This window comes from Artemia sp. Qi Xiang Cuo, chromosome 13, assembly GCF_049724085.1.
Source record: "Artemia sp. Qi Xiang Cuo chromosome 13, ASM4972408v1, whole genome shotgun sequence".
Lineage (NCBI taxonomy): Eukaryota > Metazoa > Arthropoda > Branchiopoda > Anostraca > Artemiidae > Artemia > Artemia sp. Qi Xiang Cuo.
In genome coordinates this window covers 60,245,443-60,271,803 of record NC_142806.1, presented here as the reverse complement: position 1 = coordinate 60,271,803, position 26,361 = coordinate 60,245,443, and the positions used below count along the sequence as shown (strand labels likewise).

General features: G+C 35.1%; 1 protein-coding gene and 1 long non-coding RNA gene across 4 annotated transcripts in view; both read left to right on the top strand.

Moving 5' to 3' along the window:
• The window catches only part of ATP8A (ATPase phospholipid transporting 8A1), a 200,294-nt gene extending 190,074 nt beyond the window's left edge, over positions 1-10,220 (top strand). For all 3 annotated transcript variants that reach the window (XM_089099369.1, XM_089099370.1, XM_089099368.1), the window contains one exon: positions 9,405-10,220. In XM_089099369.1, the coding sequence (XP_088955495.1) occupies positions 9,405-9,514 (110 nt within the window). In that variant the 3' untranslated portion in view covers positions 9,515-10,220. The remainder of the gene's footprint in view (positions 1-9,404) is intronic.
• An 8,970-nt stretch (positions 10,221-19,190) lies between these two features.
• Positions 19,191-26,361, top strand: part of LOC148945493 (uncharacterized) — a 175,803-nt gene continuing 168,632 nt past the window's right edge. Inside the window, exon 1 of the long non-coding RNA XR_016142752.1 lies at positions 19,191-19,283. This is a non-coding gene — a long non-coding RNA (uncharacterized LOC148945493). The remainder of the gene's footprint in view (positions 19,284-26,361) is intronic.

The window sequence follows — 26,361 nt, the reverse complement described above, 5'->3', positions numbered from 1 at the left end:
TAAGAGCTGCGTCTGCATTACTGGGTACAAGGAAGGACTCCAAATTCCACCTTGTAGCTACGTCTATTTGCTTTTTTTTAAGAGACTGGGTTCATTAAGGTATGTATGTTAGTTTAATAACTTCTTGGATTTGAGATAGGACAATTAAGATCCTGATAGCATTGTGGCATTGCCTCGGGGAGCATATATCATCGTTTGGATGTTGTTTTCATAACTTGATGGTGAAAAGATGACGTAAATGGTTCATTAAAAGAAGATAAATAGGTGACATACTGTAAGAGAAAGACTAGTTGAATACAACTTTACTTTTCATTCAAAAATACTCTAGAAAAAGCAATGTATGTGCTTTCAAAGGCAGTAAAAAGAAGAAACTTTCGAATATACGAATGTTTGGTATTTGTTTACAATAGCTGTTTTTTGCCAAATTGCCAATCTTCTGAGTGTGAAATTAACAACAATGAACCCTAAAGACCGAATATATAGACAAAAAAGTAAATAAAAAAAACAAATAGTGTCAGAGATAATATCGATTTTACTCTATAAATAGGCTATAAGGCTGATTTAAAGTTCAAAAACTAAATTTTGTACTTTTCACTGTTTTACTGTTTCAAAACATAGCTTTCTATCTTTTTTATTTTCATAAGTCGCTTTTTAATATATATGAGTAGAGAAGGAGATTGGAGCAAATTTAAGAAAATTGATCAAGAATAGAGAAGAAACAATACAACAACCTTTTCCTTGAGCAAAAGAAGGGTTTCAAACTTTACAAATCCAGAAAAAAGAACGCCAAAAAAAGGTTACTTGACCAATATAGGACGATTTTCAAAGTATCAAACGAACAGTATTTTCTTTTTTGCTTCGAGATACTATTTCTTGTTGTGGGGAATTCCTTTAAAATCTGCATAAAAGTGAATCAAAAGCTAAACTTTTCAGGCTATGAAAAAATGTAGCCATAGGATTTGCCGGATGAATTGTAAAAAGTACTTAAATATTTTTGTTGCTTTATCTGTGTGGCTTTCGTTTTCGTAGTAACGTTGATGGATAATCCCCATTTTCAATCCGAATTTTAAGTGTACTTGTTCGTTTGCTTGTATTTGTGTCATGCTACAGTCAGTGTAGCTAAACATTTTTAATATTACTCCTTCTCTATTTCTATATCGAATTTTTTGTATGTTCCTTCTTTTAAGTTCAAGTATTTTATGTCCTTGAAAGCTCCTAAAATTCTGAAAATACAATTATTGTTAGTATTTGTTTCATTTAACTATTTTTTGTTACTGTGTAGGTAAGCATGCTTCGTTTTCTGAATTTATATAACTTTTTTTATATTGATTTATTTTGTGCAATTTTTTTTTTAACTAAAATAAGGATTTTATATTTTTGTTGAAGCTGTTAAAATTCCTAAGATATAATCTCTTTTAGTTTTCTTTTATAAATTTTAATAAATTTTAGGTTTCATAAATGCGACAAACAATTGATAATACGAACAAAAGTGCCAGTTAGAAATGCATATAGGCTAAATGTAAAAAAAAACTAAATTTATTATATAAAATTAACGAGAAAATCTTAAACTTAAAACAAGGATAGAACTGTGTAACAAGAAATAAACGGAAATTATTATTAAAGAAGATATGAAATTCAATGCAAGTAGTATTTGCATAATTTTTATCTGCATGCTCTATTTTAAAAAAAATGTTCATTTTTTATCTTTGGAAAGCTCCTAAATATCTTAAGATGTATTTTTTGATAGTTTTATTTTATCATTTATTGTTGTTAAGACCGTTTTTTGCTTCACTACTACTATTATTCATTAATATTGTTAGTAATCTGATGGTAAACTTTTGTTTTGTTTACCAGACATTATATAATACGGAATGAAAATCAGTTATTCTAGTTTAAATGGGTTGCTTTGTATGTAAATGGTTCAGAAAGTTCATTTTTTTGATTAGATTTTATGAACACAAACACACAAATCAAACTTGATTTTTAAGTAAAATCAATATAAAATAATTAATAAATAATAAATAATTAATAAAACAATTAATAAAGGGAAACAAAAAAATTATATTTAGCAATTAGCCTTTTTTGATAATCCATGAAAATTGCTTCCCAATGAGCTATCCAGATGTAATTCAACATAATTTTTGTCAAACGTTGATTTTTAATTAAAATCAAGTAGTTGCGGGCATCAAGTTATGGCTAATTGTAGAAAAAGCCAAGATAGATAGTCCGGGTGAGAGGCAAAACTGACATAAGCCCTTTTTAGGATTATATAAAAATTATGTCATTTCACTTGTGGATAGATAAGTCTATTATCCATCCGTCCCAAAATCAATCCGATCTTTCATTCCTTAGTTCTATGACTATCTACCTTAGTTCTATCCTAGGAAAATTAAATAAAAAAAACAATATTTTTAACTGAAAGTAAGGAACGACGTTAAAACTTAAAACGAAAAGAAATTATTTCGTATAGATAGATATTTATTGCAAAACAAAAGCCTCTTTGGGCCATGGCAAAAACAAACACAGTTGCATATAAAGTCAAAACACATGATAATAACATATATAACAATAACTAAACATAGCCCCTAGCCAATAAAATTAAAATTACATAACAATTGCAACACATAATACTATAAAACTAACTCACATAATTACACACAATGTCACACACATAATAATAATAATAATAATAATCGTGTATTCAAAAGCCTTTCTACAGGGCCATATACACTACATCAAATATAACCGGAAGACAAAAGTAAAAGTCCCTTCAGCAGTTTTATTCCAAACCATAACAAATCTTCTTCACAATAGTTCCTTTCTTATCTTTAGTGCCTGATCAACAAATCTACATAATCTACACATTAGGCTAGGTACCATCTGAGACAACATGCCCCGAAGTGAAAAATTACTTTTCCCCAAAATACCCTCCCTCAAATCAGTAAGCCCCTGGCACCGGCACAGAAAATGGTCCAGATTTTCGATTTTCCTTTTCAATATTACAAATGGGACACGTGTACCTAGACGCCGGGAACCCCTTACCTCTCTCAAATACTTTACTCTTCCATCTTAAAGGCAAACAGTTGGCCCGCAGCTGCAACCAATATGACAAATACTTACTTGGCAAATTAAATTTAAAGTAAATCTCCTGGCCAAACACCTTTTTAACATCCTTATAAACGCTTAATGTCTCGGATCTCTCAATTTCATTCCCCCATGTCTGCATATCCTGATCTTCTAATCTTTGTTTAACTATTCCTATTATATCAATCTGACTATTAGCAGGGCCTCTACCATCATTCCATATATATATGACAATCCTAATCTGTCTAATAAGGATTTAACCCTAAACGGCCACGACCTCTTACGCCCTGAAGAAAGTAGGTCTTCATAGGCCTCTCTAATAAGTTTACCTCGTGGTACCTGCACTATCTTCATCCAAAATCTAACTACCTGAACCAGCCTATGTTTACGGAGTGAAAAAAGCCCTAGCTCCCCTTTCAAAAACTGGGTATGCGTAGTCCTATGGAGGCCAAAAAGCCTTTTGTAATAAGTTACCTGAAGGGTCTCCTGCTGTTCTGCCGCTTCCATCCCCCATAATTCCCCACCATAATGAATAACTGGCATAATCTTCGTTAAAAATATTCTCTTATGCATTGCTAGACTTTTAATACCCATAACTGTACCATTCCTAAAAACCGTCGATATAGCCGCTTTCCCTCTTTTTACTGTCTCTTTAATGTGAACACACCAACTACCATTATTTTTAAATAAAAAGTCTAAATATTTTGAATTTTCAACTATCTTTATTTCGTCTCCATTAAACATAAACTTACCATTACATTCTTCATCCTTTCTTTTACCAAAAATAACTATTTCTGTCTTCTTAACATTAAGTTGGAGCTTTTTCAGATCTAAATAATCTGCAACAAGATCTAACAAAAACTGTAATTCATGGGCAGACTTAGCTACAAGTACGCAATCATCAGCGAAAAGCAAAACTGAAAATAATTTTGAACCAAGACCCACTGTCGGAGCCCACTTTCTTTCCAAAAACTGAACTAAATCATTTATAAAAATAGAAAACAAACGGGGGGAAAGAGCACTACCTTGTTTTACCCCTTTACCTTTACTACCGCCTTAGTTCCGCAATACATGCTAGTAACTAACCTCACAAAAGTACTAGGTAAACCTATACTTCTCAGAATATCTACCAAAGTCACCCTCTCAACATTATCAAAAGCTTTTCTTAGGTCTAAAAAAGCTTCATATAGACGGCTATTCCCTGTTCCATACTTATCGACTAAAGCTCTAAGCACAAATGCCCTATCTGGTGTACTATAATCTTTCCTAAATCCTCCTTGCTCTTCATTTATAATCTTATTTTTATCTAACCACCTATCAGCCTCCTATCTAAAAATTTTTCTAACACTTCACTAAAAACTGGTGCTATATGGGTGCTATGGGCCTATAGTTATCATTCCAGCTAGGGTCCCCCTTCTTAAAAAGCGGTATAACAACTGAAGTCTGCCATAATTCTGGCCACTTACCTGTAGATACAATATTATTAAATGCTATAACTAATATCGACAAAAACACCGACACAAATTTCTTAACCACCCAGGCAGGTATCCGATCCAAACCTGGTGCTGAACCTCCTTTCATCTTACTAACTACTTCTCTAACCTCCTCTCTTGTCACTTCCCCTACTAATTCATAATCATTCTCATGCAGCGGGAAAATACTTTCACCTGAATATGACGCCTGATTTTCCTCTTCTAGCCCTTCACTGTCTCCTTCTAAATTATCAAAATAACCAGGCCACGACTCTGGCGAAGGAATTGGACCTGAAATCTTAGCTCTTCCCTTTCTCATTCCATTCCAAAATTCTTTAACATCCCCTAGGGTAAAATCTTCCGTCATCTTTTTCCTTTCTAAACTATCCCATTCCCTACTTTTCCTCTTCAGCAATTTCTTATATTCCCTATTCTTAATTCTATAAAAATTCAACGCTTCTAACCGTAAGTCTTCATCCTGGCACTGCCTAACAATTTCTAATTCTGTTTCTACCTCCTGCTTTAACCTTCTACATTCCTCATCATAATATCCTTTATTTCCTGATTTAACTTTCCTTTCTACCGCATTACTAGACCACTGGTGCACTAACTCACATAACTCGGCAAGGACTTCCTCAGCACCGCAATCTCGATTTCTAATCTCCTCTAATCTATCCATTACTTCCGGTCTCGCTATTATCTCATTCATATTATCAATTTCTTTATTATTCCAATCTTTTTTTAACGGTTTTCGAACTCTAACCTTCTCTTGACCCACTGTCTCATACCTCTTTCCAATACCACTCCTCTTACCTTCAACCTCTAAACCCAGCTCTAACTTAACTGGCCAGTGGTCTGAACCAACTGACTGAAGTACCTCAACATCAACTGATTGAGCTGCAAGCCCACTGTCAACCAACACATAATCTATCAGACTCGGACGAGCTCCCGACATACAGGTAAACTCCCCTACTCCCCTATCAGTTCCAAATCTCCCATTCCCAATTATTAGACCATTCTCCGAGCAGAGCTCCAAGAGCCTTCTCCCCCAACAATTCACCCTCCTATCCATATCTCTGCTACCTCTAGGCATTCCATACTCAGATGGAACCAAGTCAGGCACTTCTCGGAACGAAACACTCTCCATTTCTAATAAAGCACCCGTATAGGCGTTAAAACCTCCCATAACAACAAAAAATTCCTCTGTAAAATCCCTTTTTAGTCTACTTGACTGTTCAGCTAACACGTCCTATGTTTCCTCTCTATTGTAGGAACTATTCTGAGGCGCTATATATACGGATCCTAATGCCACCCATTTGTTTCTCACTAACTCCAATCGTACCCAAAGAATGTTCTCTGAATTACTCTAGCAATTGTATGATAACAACGGAAACGAGCTTTACTTAGTAACACGGTTATCCCTCCATAGCAGCGCATGTTTCCAGCTTTTTTTTCGCGCAACATGCTCAACACTAAAATCGTCGAATATCGGAGGGTCACTTGCGCTATGCCATGTTTCAACTAACCCTATAATATCGATTGACTTTAAATCTTCACTAATCTGTTTCACTTTATTTTTCACACCTTGTACGTTCCAGGTTACTAAACTTATTCGATGTATATGGCCGGGTTTTTCCTAGTCACTGCGTACCTGTCGCTCTTCGGTATTAGCTGCATCAAAATCTGAAACTTCTGGAGTAATGCTGTAATAGTCACGATATCTGTTACTATAGGGGGTACGTCCAGGGGGGCCCCTCGACACGTACCGACCAACTCTATTTGGCCAACCACCCGTGGGCGACACTCGCCTGGAAACATTCCTACTCTTTCCCCTTGATTGTTCTTCAGGACTAATAACTTCCGATAATTTTCGCGTCTTCTTATCATTACTCTTTAATGGAGACCTCGCTAAAATAGTGTATTTATGGTAGGTTTTACTGCCAGTAGGTGCGGGGTTATTCACATCAACTTCAACTACTGTTTCCGCATCGCTATCCGACATTGTTGCATCGCTACCCGAATTGTCTTCCGCATTTCCTCGAATAACAACTTCGCTGCCCTTATTAATGGCGCCTGCAGTAGGTGCTCTTGCCTTTTGTACTTTTTGCGTGGTGCGCGGAGTCTCCTTTATAGCCTTATTCAATAGCTCATCATATTTAAACATAACATCGTTCACATAGAGAATGACACCCCTGAGATAGGCAGAATGACCTTCAGAAAGAGCTTTATTCATTTCTACTCTGAGGTGCTTTCCAGCTTCACGCTGGGCGGGGCTATAATCGGGTGCAGCAGAAAGTCCATATTCTCGTAGAAGTGGATTTCCCCTTAAAATCATATTTCTTACATCCATCGAATTCAGCTTTAGCACAATAGGACCCGCCTTCAATCGGAAAGAGTCTCCTGCATTACTGCGGGTGAGGCGCAAATTGGGAATTACGTCGTTCAAAACCTTCATAATCTCTTCACTAAGGGTATACCTTCTCGGATCCACCGCCTCAAAGTTGTAGATTATAACATTGCTGCGCCGCAATTCATCCTCTAAAAGGTCAGCTCTAAGCGTGGCTGACTGTAAATTTTGGCGAACCAGTATCAATTCACTCTTCAGTTTCTCGTTAGATTCTGCGTTTTATTTTAGCTGAACATTCACTTGTGCTAACTGTGCCTCGACAGAAGTTACACTTTCCACAAGTTTCGGGAGAGCGTCCATTTTCGATGTCAATTCCGGCAGCAAATCCAGCTTAAAATTTATCTCTTGTAGAAACTGACTGTTCATTGTCAAATCACCTCTATCCGCTTGCATTGTAACAATAACTAATCAGTGACGTCACCGAGTAATAAGAATCCAGTAAAAAAAAAATAATCCAATCTCCGATATTTGAGTGCATTCAGGTAATTGCGTAAGATTTAATCCTTTACAAAATTGTGTCACTCTTTAATCCTTTACAAAATATATGTGACCTTCACTGGCGGATGCTGAATGAGAACTGGCGGATGCTGAATGATGAAAGGGGCTGTCCCCTCCTCAGCGCCTAGCTCTTTACGCTAAAGTTTTTTATTGTTTAAAAAAAATAGAGTTGTGAGAAAGTCAAACTTTAGCGTAAAGAGCGAGGCGCTGAGGAGGGGACAGCCCCTTTCATATACGGAATAATTTCTGTTCGTTTTAACGTCGTTCCTTACTTTCAGTTAAAAAAAACTAGTTTTTATATTTAATTTTTGAACGTTTTTGAATTAATGCAGGTTTTGATTTTGGCTCCCCGTAAATGAATAATTAAAACAACTTTTGCATATTAATTTTACTTTTATTTGGTTAAATGGCTTTTTTCGAAACTTGTTTAATTTTATTTACGAACGTTTTTATTAGTAATAAATACACGTAACTTACGATTTAACTTACGCAACGAACTTCTATATTCATAGATTTTTAATACATATATTAGGGGGTTCGCCCCATAGTCAACACCTCGCTCTTTACGCTAAAGTTAGAATTTTGTTCCAATTCTTTAAAAATTACCCCTTAATCACAAAGGCCGTTAATTATAATAAATACCTCAAATGAAAATACTAAAAAATCTTTGGCTTAAAGAGAGAGGTATTGACTAGGGGGTGAACCCAATCATATACGTAATAATTTCTGTTCGTTTTAATTTTTGATGTTGCTCCTTACTTTCAGTTGAAAAACTTGTTTTTTTTATTTCATTTCTGATCTTTTTCTTTAATAATGATGGGAAATCCGGCGCCCTCTTCATAGCAATGTCCCTTCCCCCATGAAAACTTTCATCATGGAAAGATCCTCCCATATAACCACCGACCCACCCACCCCCACCTACCAGAAAAAATCCTTCTGAAAATGTCTGTATACTTCCCAATTACCAATACTATATGTTAACATTGCGTAAAGTTCATAACTTTCAGCCTTCCCCCCCGGGGACTTCGGGGGATTAAGTCATCCTAAAAGACATAGTTATCATATTTTCGACCATGCTGAACAAAATGGCTATCTCAAAATTTGGATCGGGTGACTTTGGGAAATAAATGAGCATGGGAGGGGGCCTATTTGCCCTTCATTTTTTTGGTCACTTAAAAAGGGCACTAGAACGTTTAATTTTCGTTCCAATGAGCCCTCCCACGATATTCTAGGACCACTGGGTCGATACGATCACCCCTGGGGAAAAAAACAAATAAACACGCATCCGTGATCTTTCTTTTGGAAAAAATGCAAAATTCCACATTTTTGTAGATAAGTGCTTGAAACCTCTACAGTAGTGTTCTCTTATGCGCTGAATATGATGGTGTGATTTTCATTAAGGTTCTATACCTTTTAGGGGGTCTTTCCCCCTTTTTTCTAAAATCATCCAAATTTGCTCAGGCGCGTAACTTTTGATGGGTGTAACTAAACTTGATGAAACTTACATATTTAAAATAAAAATCTGATTCTTTTGATGTATCTATTGGTATCAAAATTCCGTTTTTTAGAGCTTCGGTTACCATTGAGCCGGGTCGCTCCTTACTTACAGTTCGTTACCACGAACTGTTTGATTATGTATGGACGGATGAATGATAGACTTATCTATCAACAAGTGAAAATGATGTAATTTTTATATAATCCTAAAAAGGGCTTATGTCAGTTTTGCCTCTCACCCGGACTATCTATCTTGGCTTTTTCTACAATTAGCCATGGCTTGATGCCCGCAACTACTTGATTTTAATTAAAAATCAACGTTTGACAAAAATTATGTTGATTTACATCTTGATAGCTCATTGGGAAGCAATTTTCGTAGATTATCAAAAAAGGCTAATTGCTAAATATACTTTTTGGTTCCCTTTATTAATTACATCTATTTATTTTAGACGGATTTGCTTTCTCCCAAGAAGAGCATGGAGCTGTGCCACAATCTGAGGTCATTCGTGCATACGATACTACTCGACCTCGTCTTGATCAAAGTCAACATCCTTTATAGAAATATATTTGTATATGTTCTCGTTGGATGACCTTGAAATGACATTGTAAAAATATCTTCTGATTCTTAATTTTGTTTCTTCAGAACGAAGCTGAAAAAAAATTGTGCTTCTGTGCTCTGTGCTTCTGTGCTTGCATTCGACAGCATTTGTAAGCATTAAGCGTATTTTTAAATGTATTGTTTATTTATTTAATATTTTTCAAAATAGTTTGCGAGATTCCCACCTTTTAAGCTGGTTTTATGCTCACATGGTTTAATTAGGCCCTCTGACATTGTGAAGTAACTATAAGGCTGGTTTGGTCGAGCCTTTGTTTTAAAGCGAGGTTGATTTAATTGGACTTCAGAAAGTTGAGTGATATGCCTTTCTTGACGCATGAACGATTTTATTCGTCATTAATGTATATATATATAAAAAATCTAATTAAAAAAAAGAACTAAATTTAATAAAATTAATGAAAATAAGTTAATAAAATTAAAAATTAGAAAGTGTTCCACGCAGTGGGATCAGTATCTTTCTTATAAGCAAAAAAGATATCAATGTTTCTCGTTTTTTTTTCTTAGTTGTATTAGTTACTTTGTGAGAAAATGGAAGAGCAGTTGGACAGAAAAGCTCTAAAGTCTATGAATTATAGAAGTAGATTCTATCCCTTCTCTGAAAGGGGAGGTTTGTGAAGGTATTTACTGTTTAAGTTTACCTTCAAATATTCCAATGTTTAAATCCATGGGGGGAAGGGTAGGGGGTCACGAAATACTTTATCCAAATATTTATACTAAGATTTTTTATCAATAGTGTGTAACTCGGTAGTTTTAAGAATTATGTTGAAGAAAATGATGGTAAAATCACGGAAAATCTTGGATAATTCCCTGCTTATTTTCTGGACCAAATGCAATATTAAGTACAATTTTAAGTTATTTGGCCTAGCAACAATTTAAAAAAATAGACAATGATAATCAATCTAAAAATAGGTATAGTGATTTTGATCAAATATTTAAGGATCTAGTCACTTTTTGCTCTTTAGAGGTGTATTAGAGAGTTCCTTTTCGTTTCTTTTGTCAACAGTGTTTTCTACAAATTCTCTTTTTAAATTTTGTAAATAATTGCTTCCTGGACGAAACTGTATTTCGGACAATGATAAAAAAGAGCTAAAAAACGTAATATTCCTGCATCGAAGGTATCTATCCAACAAGACGATACTGCCGAGTATCGATATCCATGATATCGGGCTGGCCTGAATAGTCTGGGATGCCCGGTATTCAATATCAGGAGTCTGAATAGTCTGGGCTGGCTGGTAAACTGTTTGTCAGGTATTATTGAATTAGAAAGTGGTTTAATTTGTTAAGGGTTAGAGGTGAAAATTGTGCCACTATAGTGGATATTAGAGGGTATAGTACTGGCAGGTATGCAATTTTTTTTCTCCATTCTCTTTCTTTGACATGTTTTCTGAGTTTGATTAAGTATCGAAGAAATTACTGTCCGAGAAGGAATTATTTACCCAACTTATATATATATATATATATATATATATATATATATATATATATATATATATATATATATATATATATATATATATATATATATATATATATATATATATATATATATATATATATATATATATATATATATATATATATATATATATTTGTTTTTTTTAAGAAGAAGAAAGAAGTAACGCTTAAATGGAAAATTAGTTATTCCTTTGAATCTGTGTAAGAACTAAGCAGAAATCTTTTTCTTTTTTTTTTGTAAGATTATTCTCTTCACTCTCTTAGCAGCAGTTTTTTTTTAATCTAAATATTTGTTTTTTAGCAGGATTAGATATTTGTTTTTTTTTTTATTTTAATATAGTGCCGTCATCTTTTCTTCTTAAAGGCTCAATTTCACTCGCAAGCTTTTACTGTGGGAAGTGCTATTTTTATGTTTAGGAACTTCGAGAATTATCTAATCCACTGACCCGTACATTCATTACATCCACGGGACATTTTCGGGTAAATTTCGGGTATATGTTCGGATATATTTCTGCTGGAGACTCTGTTCAGATTTAAGATAAGATATATTTCAACCAAAGAAGTAACAAAATCAATCAATATTGCAATCACAAATCCCCACAAGGGCTCCTTGACTTGTGAAGGAGGGGGATCATGGAATAAAACATTAAACTGTTAAACATTGAAGCCCATTATATTTAAAATATGTACTAATAAAAGTAGTAAAAAAAGAGACAAATAGAAAGAGAGTTCATTTAAATATGAGAAAACTTACAATTGAAATCAGGCGATGCGGGACTTCATAGACTTGGTGAAAAAATAACAAGATCCGTGTTAGACAAATTACAGGTTAAAATCAATGTAAAGAAAATCAGTCACCTGACATTTTCAAACCTTAAACCAACTGATATTTTTATATAACCAACTAGAAAAATAATAATAAATACACCTATTAAAAAAAGAAAAAAATACTCAGTGAAAAATACATTCAATATATAGAAATGAAAAAATAAATATAGGATTAATCAAAAGATGCTAGAGGGATATATTTCTACTGGCCAGCCATATTAGTGGCATTGGTCTGGACTTTTAGTACCGCCAGACTTTCTACATTAATTCTCTTTGCTCTCTCACAACTCTTTTTCCTCCCATTGCTTGGTCATTCGTTCCATCTATGGCTTTTCATTTTTCAGTAGTAGCTGTGGATATGTGGACTATCCCGCTACTTTCCTCTGCCTTCATTTTTTCTTTTCCCTCTGTTCTTTCTCATTTACTGCTTTCACTTCCGTCGAATTAGCAAATATTTTGTGACAAAGTTTACTGATTTGAATAAAAAAAATTGATAATCGACCGCAAATGTATTTTTGTAAAGGTTATTAACTATAAACAAGGATATTAAGATAAAATGTTTTGCTACTGATATTAAAGATAAAATTAGTTCAAAGTTCAAGAACATGTATCATTTTCCTTCAATAGCTTACCACGTTGGATTCTAAGGTCTCTTACCGGGCCCATACATATGACCCTTATAACTATTCGCTTGAAAAATTAAAGTGTTTTGTTCTCTGTTTGTATTCAAAGAGTAAATTTATTACTGTCAAAAGCCAAATTTCTTGAGATACAGTAAAAATTCTACTTAAGCGTTCTCCCCTTCTATCCTCTCTTTTTTTAGATTTTTTTTAAGAATTCATAAAAATTTAATTACTAGGTACAAAAAAGGGTCTAAAAATACGATTCGCAGGCTTAACACATTAATTTTACTTATTTTCAATTTTTTCTAAATTCAATTTACTTAAGTTCAATTTAATTAAATTAAATTCAACTGCAGCATTTCCATTTCCCTTTGCTCTTCCTTGTTCAAATTGTGTTTCGACGCGAAGTGACAGTTTAACGATCCTCTTTTCTTATAGCTTTTGGCACAATGCCTTTATATAAATCTAGTCTGTGATGTTCGTTTTTGTTGAATTCGTTTCAGCGGCCGCCTAGTCACGATTACTTCACGTTCTCCTTGGGCAGTGGCTGTTTGAGTGGTAGTTGGAGGATTGTGTCTTGGCCCCTTTGCATCACCATTCAGATCACTTGGTTCTGGTGGTCCGCAGAGGCTTGGTTGAGCATAAGTGGGTCCAGAATGAGGTTGCTTATAGAAATTGGCTTCCGTTACTTGTTTTGAGTTCTCCAGTTTCTTCTTCTGAGAGGTAAGATTCAATGGCGCGTCGCGGAGGCCCACTGAGTTTTGGGTCGTGGCACCTGAGGTTAATACTTTTGCACTCGAGATCCCGTTTATCTTTCCTTCCAGTTCTGGTAAAATATCCCAGCAGAAGTCAGAGTCACTTATACTTTGACTGGAACCAAAACGCTCTGCACGCTGCTGTTTCTTCTCTGAGTCTGCTGGAGCATTGGTGAGGCCACATCTTAGAGCTCTCAGTTTCTTTTTCTCTTCTATTTCAGCTTTACTGTCTTGTGCCTTTAGTCCCTTTAGACAAATTAGTCGGGTTTTTCCAATACCAGTTTTTTGTGGCTGTTCAGATAGTGTTGCAGTACTCCCAAATAAAGGGGATGTACCTGATGGAGTAGATGTGCTAAATATAGCATTGTTAGCAGCACCAAAATTGGACCCTTCTTCAGTCATTTTTGACTACAAAATAAAAAACTACAAACTACAACTTGAGAAAAAGCTATAAAAAGAGAAGCGCTTAGGTAGGACTTGATAACGTCCTACCTCTCCTCTCTTTGGACTTGATAACGTGCTTTAGCTTTCCTAATCCAAACTGTCTGCAACCCACTTTTCTGGGTATCTTCAAACTTACTCACTCCACCCTACTGTTTCCAGTAAGGTGGAGTGAGTGATTCTTTTTGCTTCTCTAATCGAAAGTAACCGCGAGACTGAAATGGTCCAATGTCTTTAAAAAAGAATTGTAAGATAAAATTATTTTTGACTATTAATTTAATTCAAGAATTTATGCTTAAGTTCTAGAATGTTTATCATATTTCTTCATTAACGTTACCACATTGGATTCAAAGATTCCTTTTCGGGTCCATACACATGTTAACCAAAAAACTTTTAAATACATATATAATTATTATTAGCTTAAAAAACTGAAGTTTTGTTCTTTCAAAATGATAAGTGACTTGATTTCAGTTAGTTATTATTTATTTCAAAATCAGAAGTAATGCACAGAGAGCTTTTGTAACAGGTGTTTTGAAGCCTTTTTGAAAGGCTTATTTGAATGGATACAAAAGAAAGAACTAATCGCCCAGAAGATTTGTCCTACTATTCAGTGAAGCTATCGTTTGTTGTTGTTTATTCCAAGATATGTTTAAAACCATTGATAGTTTTTTGAAAAAAAATTTATGTTTGATTAGTAGTTACTAAAAGGATACAAAATAAAGAACTAATGGCCACGGAAGTTTTGTCTAATATGTTGTCGTGTATTCCGTATTGAGATTGAAACAACACATCTGCTTATATAAAAAAATATATTTAGTTCTATGTATATTGCTAATTTTCTCTTGCAAAGCACATTTTCCAATAAAATACACTTGTAGGATAGTAGTAGTGGAATAGTAGAATACTGTAGAACAGTAGGAATATTTACCTTATTTTTTTAGCAGGTAACATTATATTTTAGGGGCGGAGGGTGGCATTGAGCCCTAAATTTGAGGTTTTGCTAGTATAAATTTTGTTTCGTTTTTTTCTTAGGTTCCAAGAAATAATACAACCAGTATGGATACTAATGTCCGCTCCCTGGGTCGTGATCCCGCGCAAGTATTTAACATTTGAGGATAAGTTTATAGACTGGCTTTTTTTTTCTCAATTAAACTCAATGTTGTTCTTTTGCGTATATAACCTTTAACCTCAAACGAAGCCTTAAAACTATTATTAATAAAAAAATATATATTTTGATTTGGAACATGTCCCAAAAGTAAATTCTGTTTGTTACAAAAAACGAAACGTCGTAAGATTTTCAAAAAATGGCTATACATCTTCTACTGCTTTTCTAATTAGCTTTTACGATTAGATGTAAGATTAGATTTGTCATCTAATTAGATGTAAGAGGCTCTGGCCTACGTTTTCGCATTATATTTTTATTATTATTGTCATTATTTACCATGTTTTAGGTGTTTATCGTACCGTGGAACAAATTTTTATAAAGTGTTGCCATCTATCGTTAACCATGTATTCAAGTAATTTGTCAGTTCGTTATTTTTCTGAATTTTTAAAGGTTAAGGAACGTTTTTAGGCGCAGTCGGATATGGAAGTTGCAAGGGGAGTGGTCAGTATTGTCGAAAGCGTGGTTAAATTATCTCCTGTAAAAAGTGTTACGTTACGTTCACTGGATGAGCTCATTTTCACAGTCAAAACACTACCATTCTTCAGCCTTTTTTGTGCTTATTTTGTATTGCATAACGCTTAAATATTTGCTCTTAGACGTGCTTAATATTTCAAAATTTATTTTCTTTAAATTCATCTTAAGTCTTCCTTTACTGCTTCCCTTTGTCTATCTTTTCTTTTTCTTTCTTTTGTCCTTGAATCTGCTTGTTCTTTCAAATCTGAAAAGTAAGTCGGTGTGTAAGATATACCGTTCGAGCATGAAAATAAATATATATATCTTTTATTTTCTACCTGCTACTTTTATCGAAGCATTTACAGTTTGATGTATGAGTTGCTTGGTGACGCGTTCAAGTCTGGTCCCACTGTGTTTATTGTTTTATATTATATTTTGCTTATTTATTTAATATTAACATTATATATTATATAATAATATTATATTAATATTTTGCTTATGTTTACCTACTTTCATGGGTTTTTGGAGATTTCAACTCAGAGATCAAACTTGTACAAAATATTGTTTCTTAATTGGCTCGTTTTTAGTCGTCAGGTCCTGTCTCTTTTTTTACTTTGATTTCTATGTATGGCAGTTATATATTTACGTAGTATACAGTATATATTATATATGGTGTATATTATAACTCTAGTACGGATAAAACAAAACGACACTTCCTGTGAACTGTCATCAATAAATTTAATGTTTAATAGAAGAAGGAGAAGACACATATAGTATAAATTGTTCTTAATAATTTATGTTATCATTTTTTTTTTTTTTTTTGAAAGGGTCTTGGCCGTCAAAATTGGGTTTTTGTCCAAAATTGGAAAGTCTGCTTTAATTTGGTCCCAATTTAGTCCAAACTTGTGTTATTGGTCAAACCCCATTGGATTGTTTGGAGTTAAAATGATCTAATTTGTGGTTTTTATTTTTTTTTATTTTAACGTTATGGTTTCTTTACGAGTTTTTTTTTTTATTATTACAGAAAAGTTAAATATTTTGGTTTCTTTACAACTTTTTGGCATGCTACAACTTTTCGGTGTCTTTACAACTTTTTGGTTCTGCAGTCCGGGGGCTTTAATGTTTCCAACGTGATACGACAACTTTTCTATCACTCGAAGGCTGATATTCGGCTTTATCCATCTACCAAGCTATATTTTGAGCTACATTAAGTTGATAAACTACATTAAATTGTCCCAATTTTATCCTAACTTGTGTTATTGGTCGAATTCCCGTTGGGCCTTTCGAAGGTAAAATGATTGTTTTTTGGTTATAAAATGGCAAAATCTAACATTTGGAAGGTTTATGGTTTCTTTGCATGTTTTTAATGTGCTATTGTTCATCAGTCCAAGGGGTTTTATGTTTCAACATGATACGACAACTTTGTTATCACTCGAATGCGGAGATTCAGTTTTATCCATCTACCAAGCTACATTTTGTGATTTGCTTCCCGTTTTTTAGTTGATCAGAAACATGGGAATAGCTAGAAAACTTCTTATTTTGTATGGAGGTTTAGATCACACTCTAAGAAATTCTCTTAGCATTATCAAAATTCTGTTTAGGTAAATGGATAGATCTGAAATTAAAGAATACAATGATATAGGTGTCTTGTTCTTTTGGTACTAGCTATAGTTGAAGGTTTGTCGCAAAAAAGTGTGTTTCAGAGGTTGCATAGAACTCTATTTCCATAAAAATGTCCAATGTTCGGTTTAATTTTGAAAACTGTGTCAAAACATCTTAAATTAGTTAGGAAAAAAATCAGTCGTTCTCGTTCTTGTATTGTCCCCATTTAAACTTTTGTTGCCAGCACCATCCCATCCTTCCCCTACCCCAAAAAATATTTGCATGAATCCCTCTAGGAACAGTAAGTGTCTTGCGCCACTAACTAAGATATCATATTTTTCATGCAAGTTTAAACGTGCTTGTTTGTATATTTGTTCAGAATAGTCATTTGCGGATTTCAAAAGTTGATTTAATTGGAAGTTGAGCCAGTATTAGGAATGTTGCCATCTTCGTGCTGTAGAGTTTTTCTGTTCTTTTTTTTTAATTGAAAATTATCTGTCTTAAGATCTGAATGTATTTTAATTATTGTATAAATAAATATTTTGATATAACTGATGGAATGGCTCTTTTTTTTTTTTTTTTTCTTTTTTTTTTTTTTTTTATGAGGAAGCTTTAAGTACCAAGGGCGTCAAAAAAATCATGAAGTTTTTAGGATAATATGACATATTTGTCAGTGTAAAACGCATAATTACTTAATTTTGATTGCACTTTTTCTCCGTAAAACATGATCAAAATTTTGGAATAGCCATACCTCCGGGGATGACTTAACCCCCCCCCCATCCCCTGGAGCAAGTGTTGTAAGTTATATAAGTTGCCCATTGTTTATATACAAGGTTGGGTATTGGGGAAAGGGTGCATATTTGATGCTGAGTCTTCAAAAAGGCTAATAATATTAAGGTAAAACTTTTAGAAAATGTTGAGGGGGGTGTCAAACAAAATCAAATGCAGGAGGGTTTTGAAAAAGACACAGCAGCAACATCTAAGAAACGGCTATGGGTGTTAAGCTGAAACTTTAAAGGCATGTTGAAAAAGGAAGGAAAGTCATCCGCCCCTCCCCCTCTTGCCCTTTAAGATTATCTGCTTAACACTGGTAGAGATCTAAAGGGCCATTTTATTCGAAATAGTCAGGTCTAATAGCTATGCCTCTGGGGGTTCTCATTCCCCCACAGTCCAAAGGGTATTAAGACAAAATTTCGGGAAATGTTAAGAGGTCTGTTGAGTTAAATTAAAAGAAGCTATATAGATCCATGTTATCGAAAAGGCGTATCTGCAATATCTTAAGAACAGGCAAGGGTATTAACTTGAAATTGTCAGGGCCACTACTACCACTGCTACTATTGCGGTTGCAAATGGAAGTGGTTGCGACTGCAACAATAACTACTTATAACTGCTACAACTTGCAAATGTGACTGCGACTGCTGCCACATCTATTTGTGACTATTTTCAAGACATCTTAAAGGAGGTGCTGAACTTGTAATCTTTAATGTTGAATAAAATATCACTTTGATGTTTTCATACGTTGATGAAACGTTGATGTTGAAAAAAAAAAATCTATTTTGGAATGAGTAATGTTGAAAAACTTTCAAAACGACCAGAAATTACTATTAAAGAATAAATGAAACCCAAAACGAAGAGAATTTAAATAAACAATTATAACAAACAAAGATGCAATAGGTAGCCTACTAATATAAATGAATAAAAAAATCTTAAAACAAGTAAAACTTAAATTGAACATGCAAATTAAACTTGCAAAAATCATTTCAAACAAGAGTTAGCTACTGTCCCTTTCTTTAACTATAAGAGTCTACCTCTACAGCCTATTGCATCAGAGGCGATTTACAGAAAACGAATTATACTACAAATGTTTTCTTTTGTTCTTACAACATTGAAAATAAAATTACTGTGAAATAAATTATTGAGCTGCAGAGCTTTCAAAAATTAATATTATTATATATCAAATATTCAGTTTAATTTAAATAGTTCTCTCCGTGGACTGTTCAAGACATTAAGTTTTCAATAAAATGCAAATGACGCAGTCTAAGAGGGATGCTCCTCCGCCCCCTTCCTAATTGGTGCCTCTACGACACCCCTAAACGAAGCAATTTAAAACTGATTTGTGTAAATGAACATGATATATAGGGTGGAATCCAGGGTTGCCAGGCATCTATGTTTTACGCTGGATTTTAGGTTTTTCTCAAACTTTGGCGTCTTAGGGAGACTTGGTAATTATTATCTGTTTGTAGAATTGTTTTGGCTGTAATTCAAGATATTCTAAAAATATTTTGCTGATAAGGAATTTTTAACATAGGAAAAGTGCGACAAAACAGTATTCCGATTTACAAGTAAAAATATGTTTATGTACCAAATTATTTTATTGATCGCAATCCTTGGTGAGTTTTCTTTTACGGTATTCTGTGGGCATCCGTGGTTATAAGTAAATTATGCCACAGTTTTAATTATTTATACAGAGACCATGAAGTTCAGTATACACAGAGTGTCCCACCCTTTGATAACTCAATATTTACCCAAAACCACCCATTGGGCCAATGACATTTTTCTTTTAATGCTGATTTGCCTCATAGGAACAAGATAACATCACTATTTTTTAAGGGCACATATACCCACTCGCTAGGGAACTGGAAAACGGGGATGATTTTGAAATTAACCCTTGATGATGGAAAATGGAATAGGTTTTGTCGAATATTGTAAATTACTTTTGAACTAATATCTTGAATAATACGTATTTTAAATTACCCTGGTCTGAAGCTCTAGGATTTTAAATCTTATAATAAGATAGGATGTGATTTTGACGAAAACAAACTGTTCAGCAATGAATTTTAGGCTGTGAAATACTGTACAATTTCCCAATAGACTGAGAGGTGTACATATTTTTCTCGGGGGTAGGAGGACTTCAACCTTGCAAATAGTGCCCTTTCACAATACTTTACATATTTAGAATATTCAAACGAAAAAAGTGTGCTTCATCTGTCCTTTTTTAGATGCCAACTTATTGAAATGAAAACATCCAAACCTTGAGTAAAAAATCTAGCGGCTTTTTTTCCAATTGAATTTGCTTCTTCCAAACTTTTTCAACTGTAAAAAAATACCCTGAGCCTTGGCTATTCTACTTTTAGCATCTTCACTGCTCCCACCGTCTTTGCTACCAATACTACCAATAAACATTAATTTTCAAACTTATTCTTGAATTCGCAATTGAAGCACCTTGAATTCGCAAAACCCCTAGAAGTTCATTCATTTTGCTCATACTTTAATTTACTACTACTACTACAAACAACTCACCGAAGCACCAAGCCGCCTGAGGCCAAGAGAGCCACGCATGCTCCACCATCCCAATCTATTCAAAGCTTCTTTTTTTACACCCTCCCACGAAGTTCCCATTTCCTTTAAATCTTTCTTTATGACATACTCCCAACCAAGACATGGACGACCTGATTTCCGTTTAGCCCTAGACGGTTGGCCGAAAAGAAGAATTTTCGGCAATCTGTTACGTGTCATTCACAGAACGTGGCCTAGCCACCTCAATCTTTCTTTCATTATAGCCCTAGAGAGCGGCATTGAACCACATTTTCGTACAACCTATTGTTTGAAATACGGTCTGTCAGCTGGGTACCCAGAACAATCCTTGAGTAATTTTTCTGGAAAACATCTAGCAAATCTTCATCCGCTTTTCGGAGCGCCCATGCTTCAGAGCCATATTTGACCCCTGTCATCACTGTATCTTCTAATATTCTAGTCTTGGTCTGCAGTCTTATCTTCCTATTCTTCCAAAAAAATTTTAACTGTGAAAAAACACCCTGAGCCTTGGTTATTCTACTTTTAACATTTTCACTGGTCCCACCATCTTTACTAATAATACTACTAAGGTAAATGAAGCTGTCCCACCTGATCAATGTTTTCATTACCCAACGTCACCTTTTTATCTTCACTTATCCCTAGCCTTAGTGACTTAGTCTTCTTAACATTAATTTTCAAACCTATTCTAGCACCTTGAACTCGCAAAACCTCTAAGAGTTCATTCATTTTGCTCAAACTTTCATCTAGGATGCTTAAATCGTTAGCATAAACTAAATCCAGGAGAATTTTTCCTCCCTATTTGATTCCGTGGCCTCCCATTGCCTTTCCTGTGCTCCTTAAGACAAAGTCCATCAAAATAATCCATATAAAGGGGGATAGAACACAACCCTGCTTAACTCCTGATTTAATGCAAAACCAGCTGCTAACCTCACTTCCTACCTTAATCGCAGCAATGTCATTTTTGTATATAGCAGTTTAATGTATTTGTTTGGTATACCATACAAGGATAAAACCATTACTAAAGCTCTTCTATCAAGAGGATCGAACGCTTGCTCATAATCTATTAAACTGAGGACCAAAGGTGTTTGACAACTCAGGCACTTCTTAATTATTAACCTAAGAGTGAAAATTTGGTCGACACTTCCTCCACCTTTTCTAAAACCGCACTGTTCTTCTCTTAAAACTTTGTCTATGGCATCTCTCAGTCTAAAAAGTGTGATATTACTAAATGATTTACTGCCTACAAAGACCAGACTAATGACCCGATAATTACCACACTCACTTTTATCACCTTTCTTATAAAGTGGCTTAAATAAGTTTTTCCTAAAATCTTTAGGTACTTCCCCTTTTTCAAAAATCATATTCATAATCTTCAATGACTTATATCTGAGCTCAGAGCCACCTTATTTAAGAAACTCATTTACCACCCTATCAGCACCTGGAGCCTTATTATTTGTTAATCCTTTGAGTACTGTCGCTAATTCTTCTTCACAAAACAAATCTTCCTTCACATCCAAGGTATCACAAAGTTTTTCATTTTCCTCTCTATGTTTTTCCTGCAACTCTATCTCGATTTAGCAAATTCTCAAAATGTTCTGCCCATCTTTCTTTTATTCTTTCCTTATCGCTGATTATGGCCCCATTCCTCTCTTTAACTGGGCCAAGTCCGGATTGACTACTCCTTCTCAATTTATTAACATGCCAGTACAATATTTTACTATTATACTGTCTAGCTGCATCTGCCTCGGCAGTTTTCTCCACGGCCTCCACTTCACACCTCCTTAGTTCATATTTTTTTAATGCTTTCTCCACTTTCTTTACATTCCTTTTGTTTTCATATGATCTATCACTCAGATAATTCTTCTAAAAGCTCTTTCTCCTTTCTATTAAACATAAAGCTTTTTCACTAATATTCTTAGCTGCAGTCCTAATTTTTTTTTCCTAAGACACCTTCAGTGACTTCACAAATTGTTTTTAGACCCCGACACCGCGCCGATGAGGGAATACCGGTGGTGCCGGGGCCAAAAACAGCAGCGGTGGCGAGCCTCCGGTAAGGTGTTGGTGGCGCGGCGCCTGTAAGATGTCGGTGGCGCGCCACCGGCGCGATCAATGTTGACCACAAACATTAATGTTTTCATCAGTCTTTCTCAAATCACATCTTAAATTTATAAATTTATTTTCTCTACTCATTGACAGTACACTTTCGTAGGATACCCGAGCTAGTAGCTACTAGTAGCGACGAAACTGTCATATTTTTGTAAAAATGTCACCTCCGTTCACACTCCCTTTGTATTTTTTTAAAGCAGCCATACAATGGTCTATAAGATCCGTCTCTGCTTTAAATTAAAAAAAAAAATGATTAACTTTTTGGAATCCCTGCTTTCAAAAAATTCAAGATAGTATCATTTAAATATAATACTTCCCTAACCCACCCCCCACCCCTCTGGATACCACCTTGATTGGATACCGTCTCTGCTTTAAATTAAAAAAATAATTAACTCTTTGGCATCCCTGCTTTAAAACATAAATAAATTTGAGATATTATCATTCAAATATAATACCTCCTTACCCCCCCCCCCTTCTGGATACCACCTTAATAGAATACTGTCTCTACTTTAAATAACAAAATAACTTTTTGGCATCCTTGCTTTCAATAAAAAAATTCAAGGTACTATCACTTAAATATAATAACTCCCTCTGCCCCCCCCCCTCTGGATACCATCTTGATAGGATACCTTCTCTGCTTTAAATAACAATAAAATTAACGTAATGGCATCCCTGCTTTCCAAAAAAATCGAGGTCTTACCATTTAAATAGGATAGCTCCCTCCCCCCTCTGGATACCACCATGATAGAAAACCATCTCTGCTTTAAATAAAAAAAAATAATTAACTTTTTGGCATCCTTGCTTTAAATAAAAATTCGAGGTATTATCATTTAAATGTAATACTTCCCTACCTCCCCCCCCTCTGGATACCACCTTGATAGGATACCGTTTCAGCTTTACATTAAAAAAATAATTTACTTAATAATTAGCTAGGTCTCTATACTGTTCAAACCACAGTATATATATTATAGATTCAAACATATCTTTATAATGTGGTTCAAACAAACACGAAATAACGTTAACCAGCTTAATGTTCCTTGAAAAAAAAAATGAGGGTATGAGTAAAGGGGTACAATGACAACAACAAAAATGTCGAATTTATTCAGATATACTTCAAAGTATTGGAAAACTGAGTCATAGATTCGCTGTGGCATTCAATAAGATCCAAAGAATTTAATTTTTTCAGAAATTTTTTTCAAAAAGAAAATTGTATTTTATTTAATATATCAGGCGTTCAACAATTGTGTATTAAATATTAAGAAAATCTTATCTAAAAACAGCAAAAGAAAACAAAACTGTGCAAACTGAAGATTCAGCTGCAGAAACAATCGGTCGACTATCAATTTCAAAATCCTACTGAAGCTGTATAGTAGTGAATGCGTTCTATTCAACTTAAAAATAAAATTCTTAACTACAAATGATGTAAGAAATAGCAATTGGGAAACTGCATTCGAAATGATTTAATCTCATTTCATAAAGACGATACTTTTTTTGTCAACATATGAAGAACTGTGTATATTGCAATTAGATCTGTCTGGTTTTTATGCAAAGTAGCAAAAGAGATTGAAATTAAGGAACTAGAGAGTAGTGAAGCATTATGGTATGCAGAGTAATATTTGTCAGGGAAAGTCACAGGTGATAAATCGTTAGGGGTGGCACCGTGACTGGGCGATTTTCGAGGATTCGGGGAACCAATTTTTTTTGGGGTTGACGCATAGATTTTTGGGGAAATACCTGAAAATTCAGGGTTAGTGCAAGCCCTGCTTGATTTCTTATCAGGAAAGTCGAAATACTAAACCACACGAGAAAGAAAAGCTCCGACTTTGCGGTTGACGCAATTAAGAATTGCCGCAAAATTAATTCAAAGTCAGCGAAACGCCACCGCCTCTGCTGGCGGCGGCGCACCTGCGGCTTGCCGGTGGCGTAGCGACACATCGACGGTGGTTAACTGGGCCTCTTGTTGGCGGCATTCGGTCGATCCTCCGGCTTGGTGCCGGGGTCTAATTATTTTTCTAAAATTGTTCCAAACATCTTCCACATTATCAAATTTAAACTCTCAAGTATAGTATTCAACTAAAGTTGAACATCTAAAGTTTTAGTATTCAACTGATTTAAGGATGCTTAAATCATCGGCATAATCTAAGTACAGGAACTTCTTTCCTCCCTATTTGATTCCGTGTTCTCGGATTGCCTTTCCTGTGCTTCGTAAGACATATCAAAATGATCGGTATAAAGGGGGATAGAACACAACCCTGCTTAACTCCTGATTTAATACGAAACCATGTGCTAACCTCACTTCCTAGCTTAACTGCAGCAGTGTTCTTCTCTTACAAAGCACAAATCACTTGTCTTTGTCTGGTATATCATACAAGGATGAAACCTTCGCTAAAGCTCTTCTATCAACAGAATCGAACGCTTGTTCGTAATCTATAAAACTGAGGATCAAAGGTGTTTGACACCTCAGGCACTTCTCAATTATTAACCCAAGAGTAAAAATTTGGTCGACACACCCCCTAACCTTTCTAAAACCACACTGTTATTCTCTTATCACTTTGTATCCAGCCTCTCTCAGTTTAAAAAGTATCATATTACTAACTAATTTGCAACCTACAAAGGCCAGGCTAATGCCTCGACATTTACCACACTCACTCTTGTCACCTTTCTTATACAGTAGTTTAATTGAGATTTTCCTAAAATCGCTAGGAACTTACCCTTTTTCAAAAATCTTATTCATAATCTTGAGTAACTTATTTGTAACCTCAGTGCCACCATATTTAAGAAATTCATTTACCACAGTTTCAGTCCCACCGCAATCCTTTTAGTACTATCGCTAATTTTTCTTCACAAGGAAGGGGTTTGGGTTGGGGTTTATGCTTGGGGCCATTCTTTATTTTCATAACAACACTGTAGACCATAAATATTCCCGGAAACCAACAGGAATTATATGTCAATTCCTATCTCCACCCTTCCCCTGTCCCTTCCTTGGAACTTATTCTGGTTTTATACGCAGGCTCAGTGTGTAAGTTTCAACTTAATACCCTCAGGCGTTCCTTAGATATTTCCGATAGGTCTTCTTGTTAGATATTATGCACGTAATATGTTTTGATTGTGTTCGGCATTCCTCTCCAAAGCTGTGGAGTGTCATGTCATCAGTAGAAATGACCCTAAAGGTCCCGTACCCACACCATATATGGGCATAGAGTCATTAGGGAGAACACGTGGTTAATGGGGTCAATGACCTAAATTTCCAAGGTCGATGTTGTTGTTGTTGTAAGTGCACGCTCTCAGCGAATGTCAAGGTCGATGTTGTTGTTGTTGTTTTTGGCACGCTCTCAGCGAATGCTATGCCGTCCAGGAATTTGGAACACCTGTGCTGTCGACCTCAATTCACCTATCGTGAATCAATAATTCCCCTTAGAAACAACAAATTAATTCCCCTTTCTTGACAGATCAATCAACCAATGACATCATCTGTCAGACTTTAAAAATTTTCGCCTAGAAACGATTCTCCAGGAATAGATCCAAGTCATTAATGTCTTTGCCTCGGAAACAACTCTTTTGGTCGAACTCCAAAGGATATTAATAGCCAAAGGCCATGGAAACAATTCTCCAAGAAACATCTTAGCGATGAATTGTTTTAGCGCGGGAATCAGGTTTCTTATTAATTTGAAATGCATTAGCGCAGAGATGCCAAAAACAAAAGGAACACGCTGAATTACGTTTAGGGATTATTTGGGCGAAACTGTTTTAGACAGGTTATGGAACTATTTCGGCGAAACAGTTAGAGACATTTTAAAAGATGATTTTTGAAGAGATTTTAGAAGAGAATTTAATGGTGAAACTCTGTGGTCGTTATAATACACAAGTTTCATTTGAACAGTGTTGTGAGGTCCTCTAACCCAACCCCAAAGGGTTCCAATCCTCCTACCCCAACCCCGAAGGAAGCCCGCGGTCCTCAAAGGCCCCCCAAGCTCCCCAAGGGCCACCGGCGCCCCGAAAGGCCCCCCCAGACCCCCAAAGGCCATCCCCGGGCCCCCAAAGGCCCAT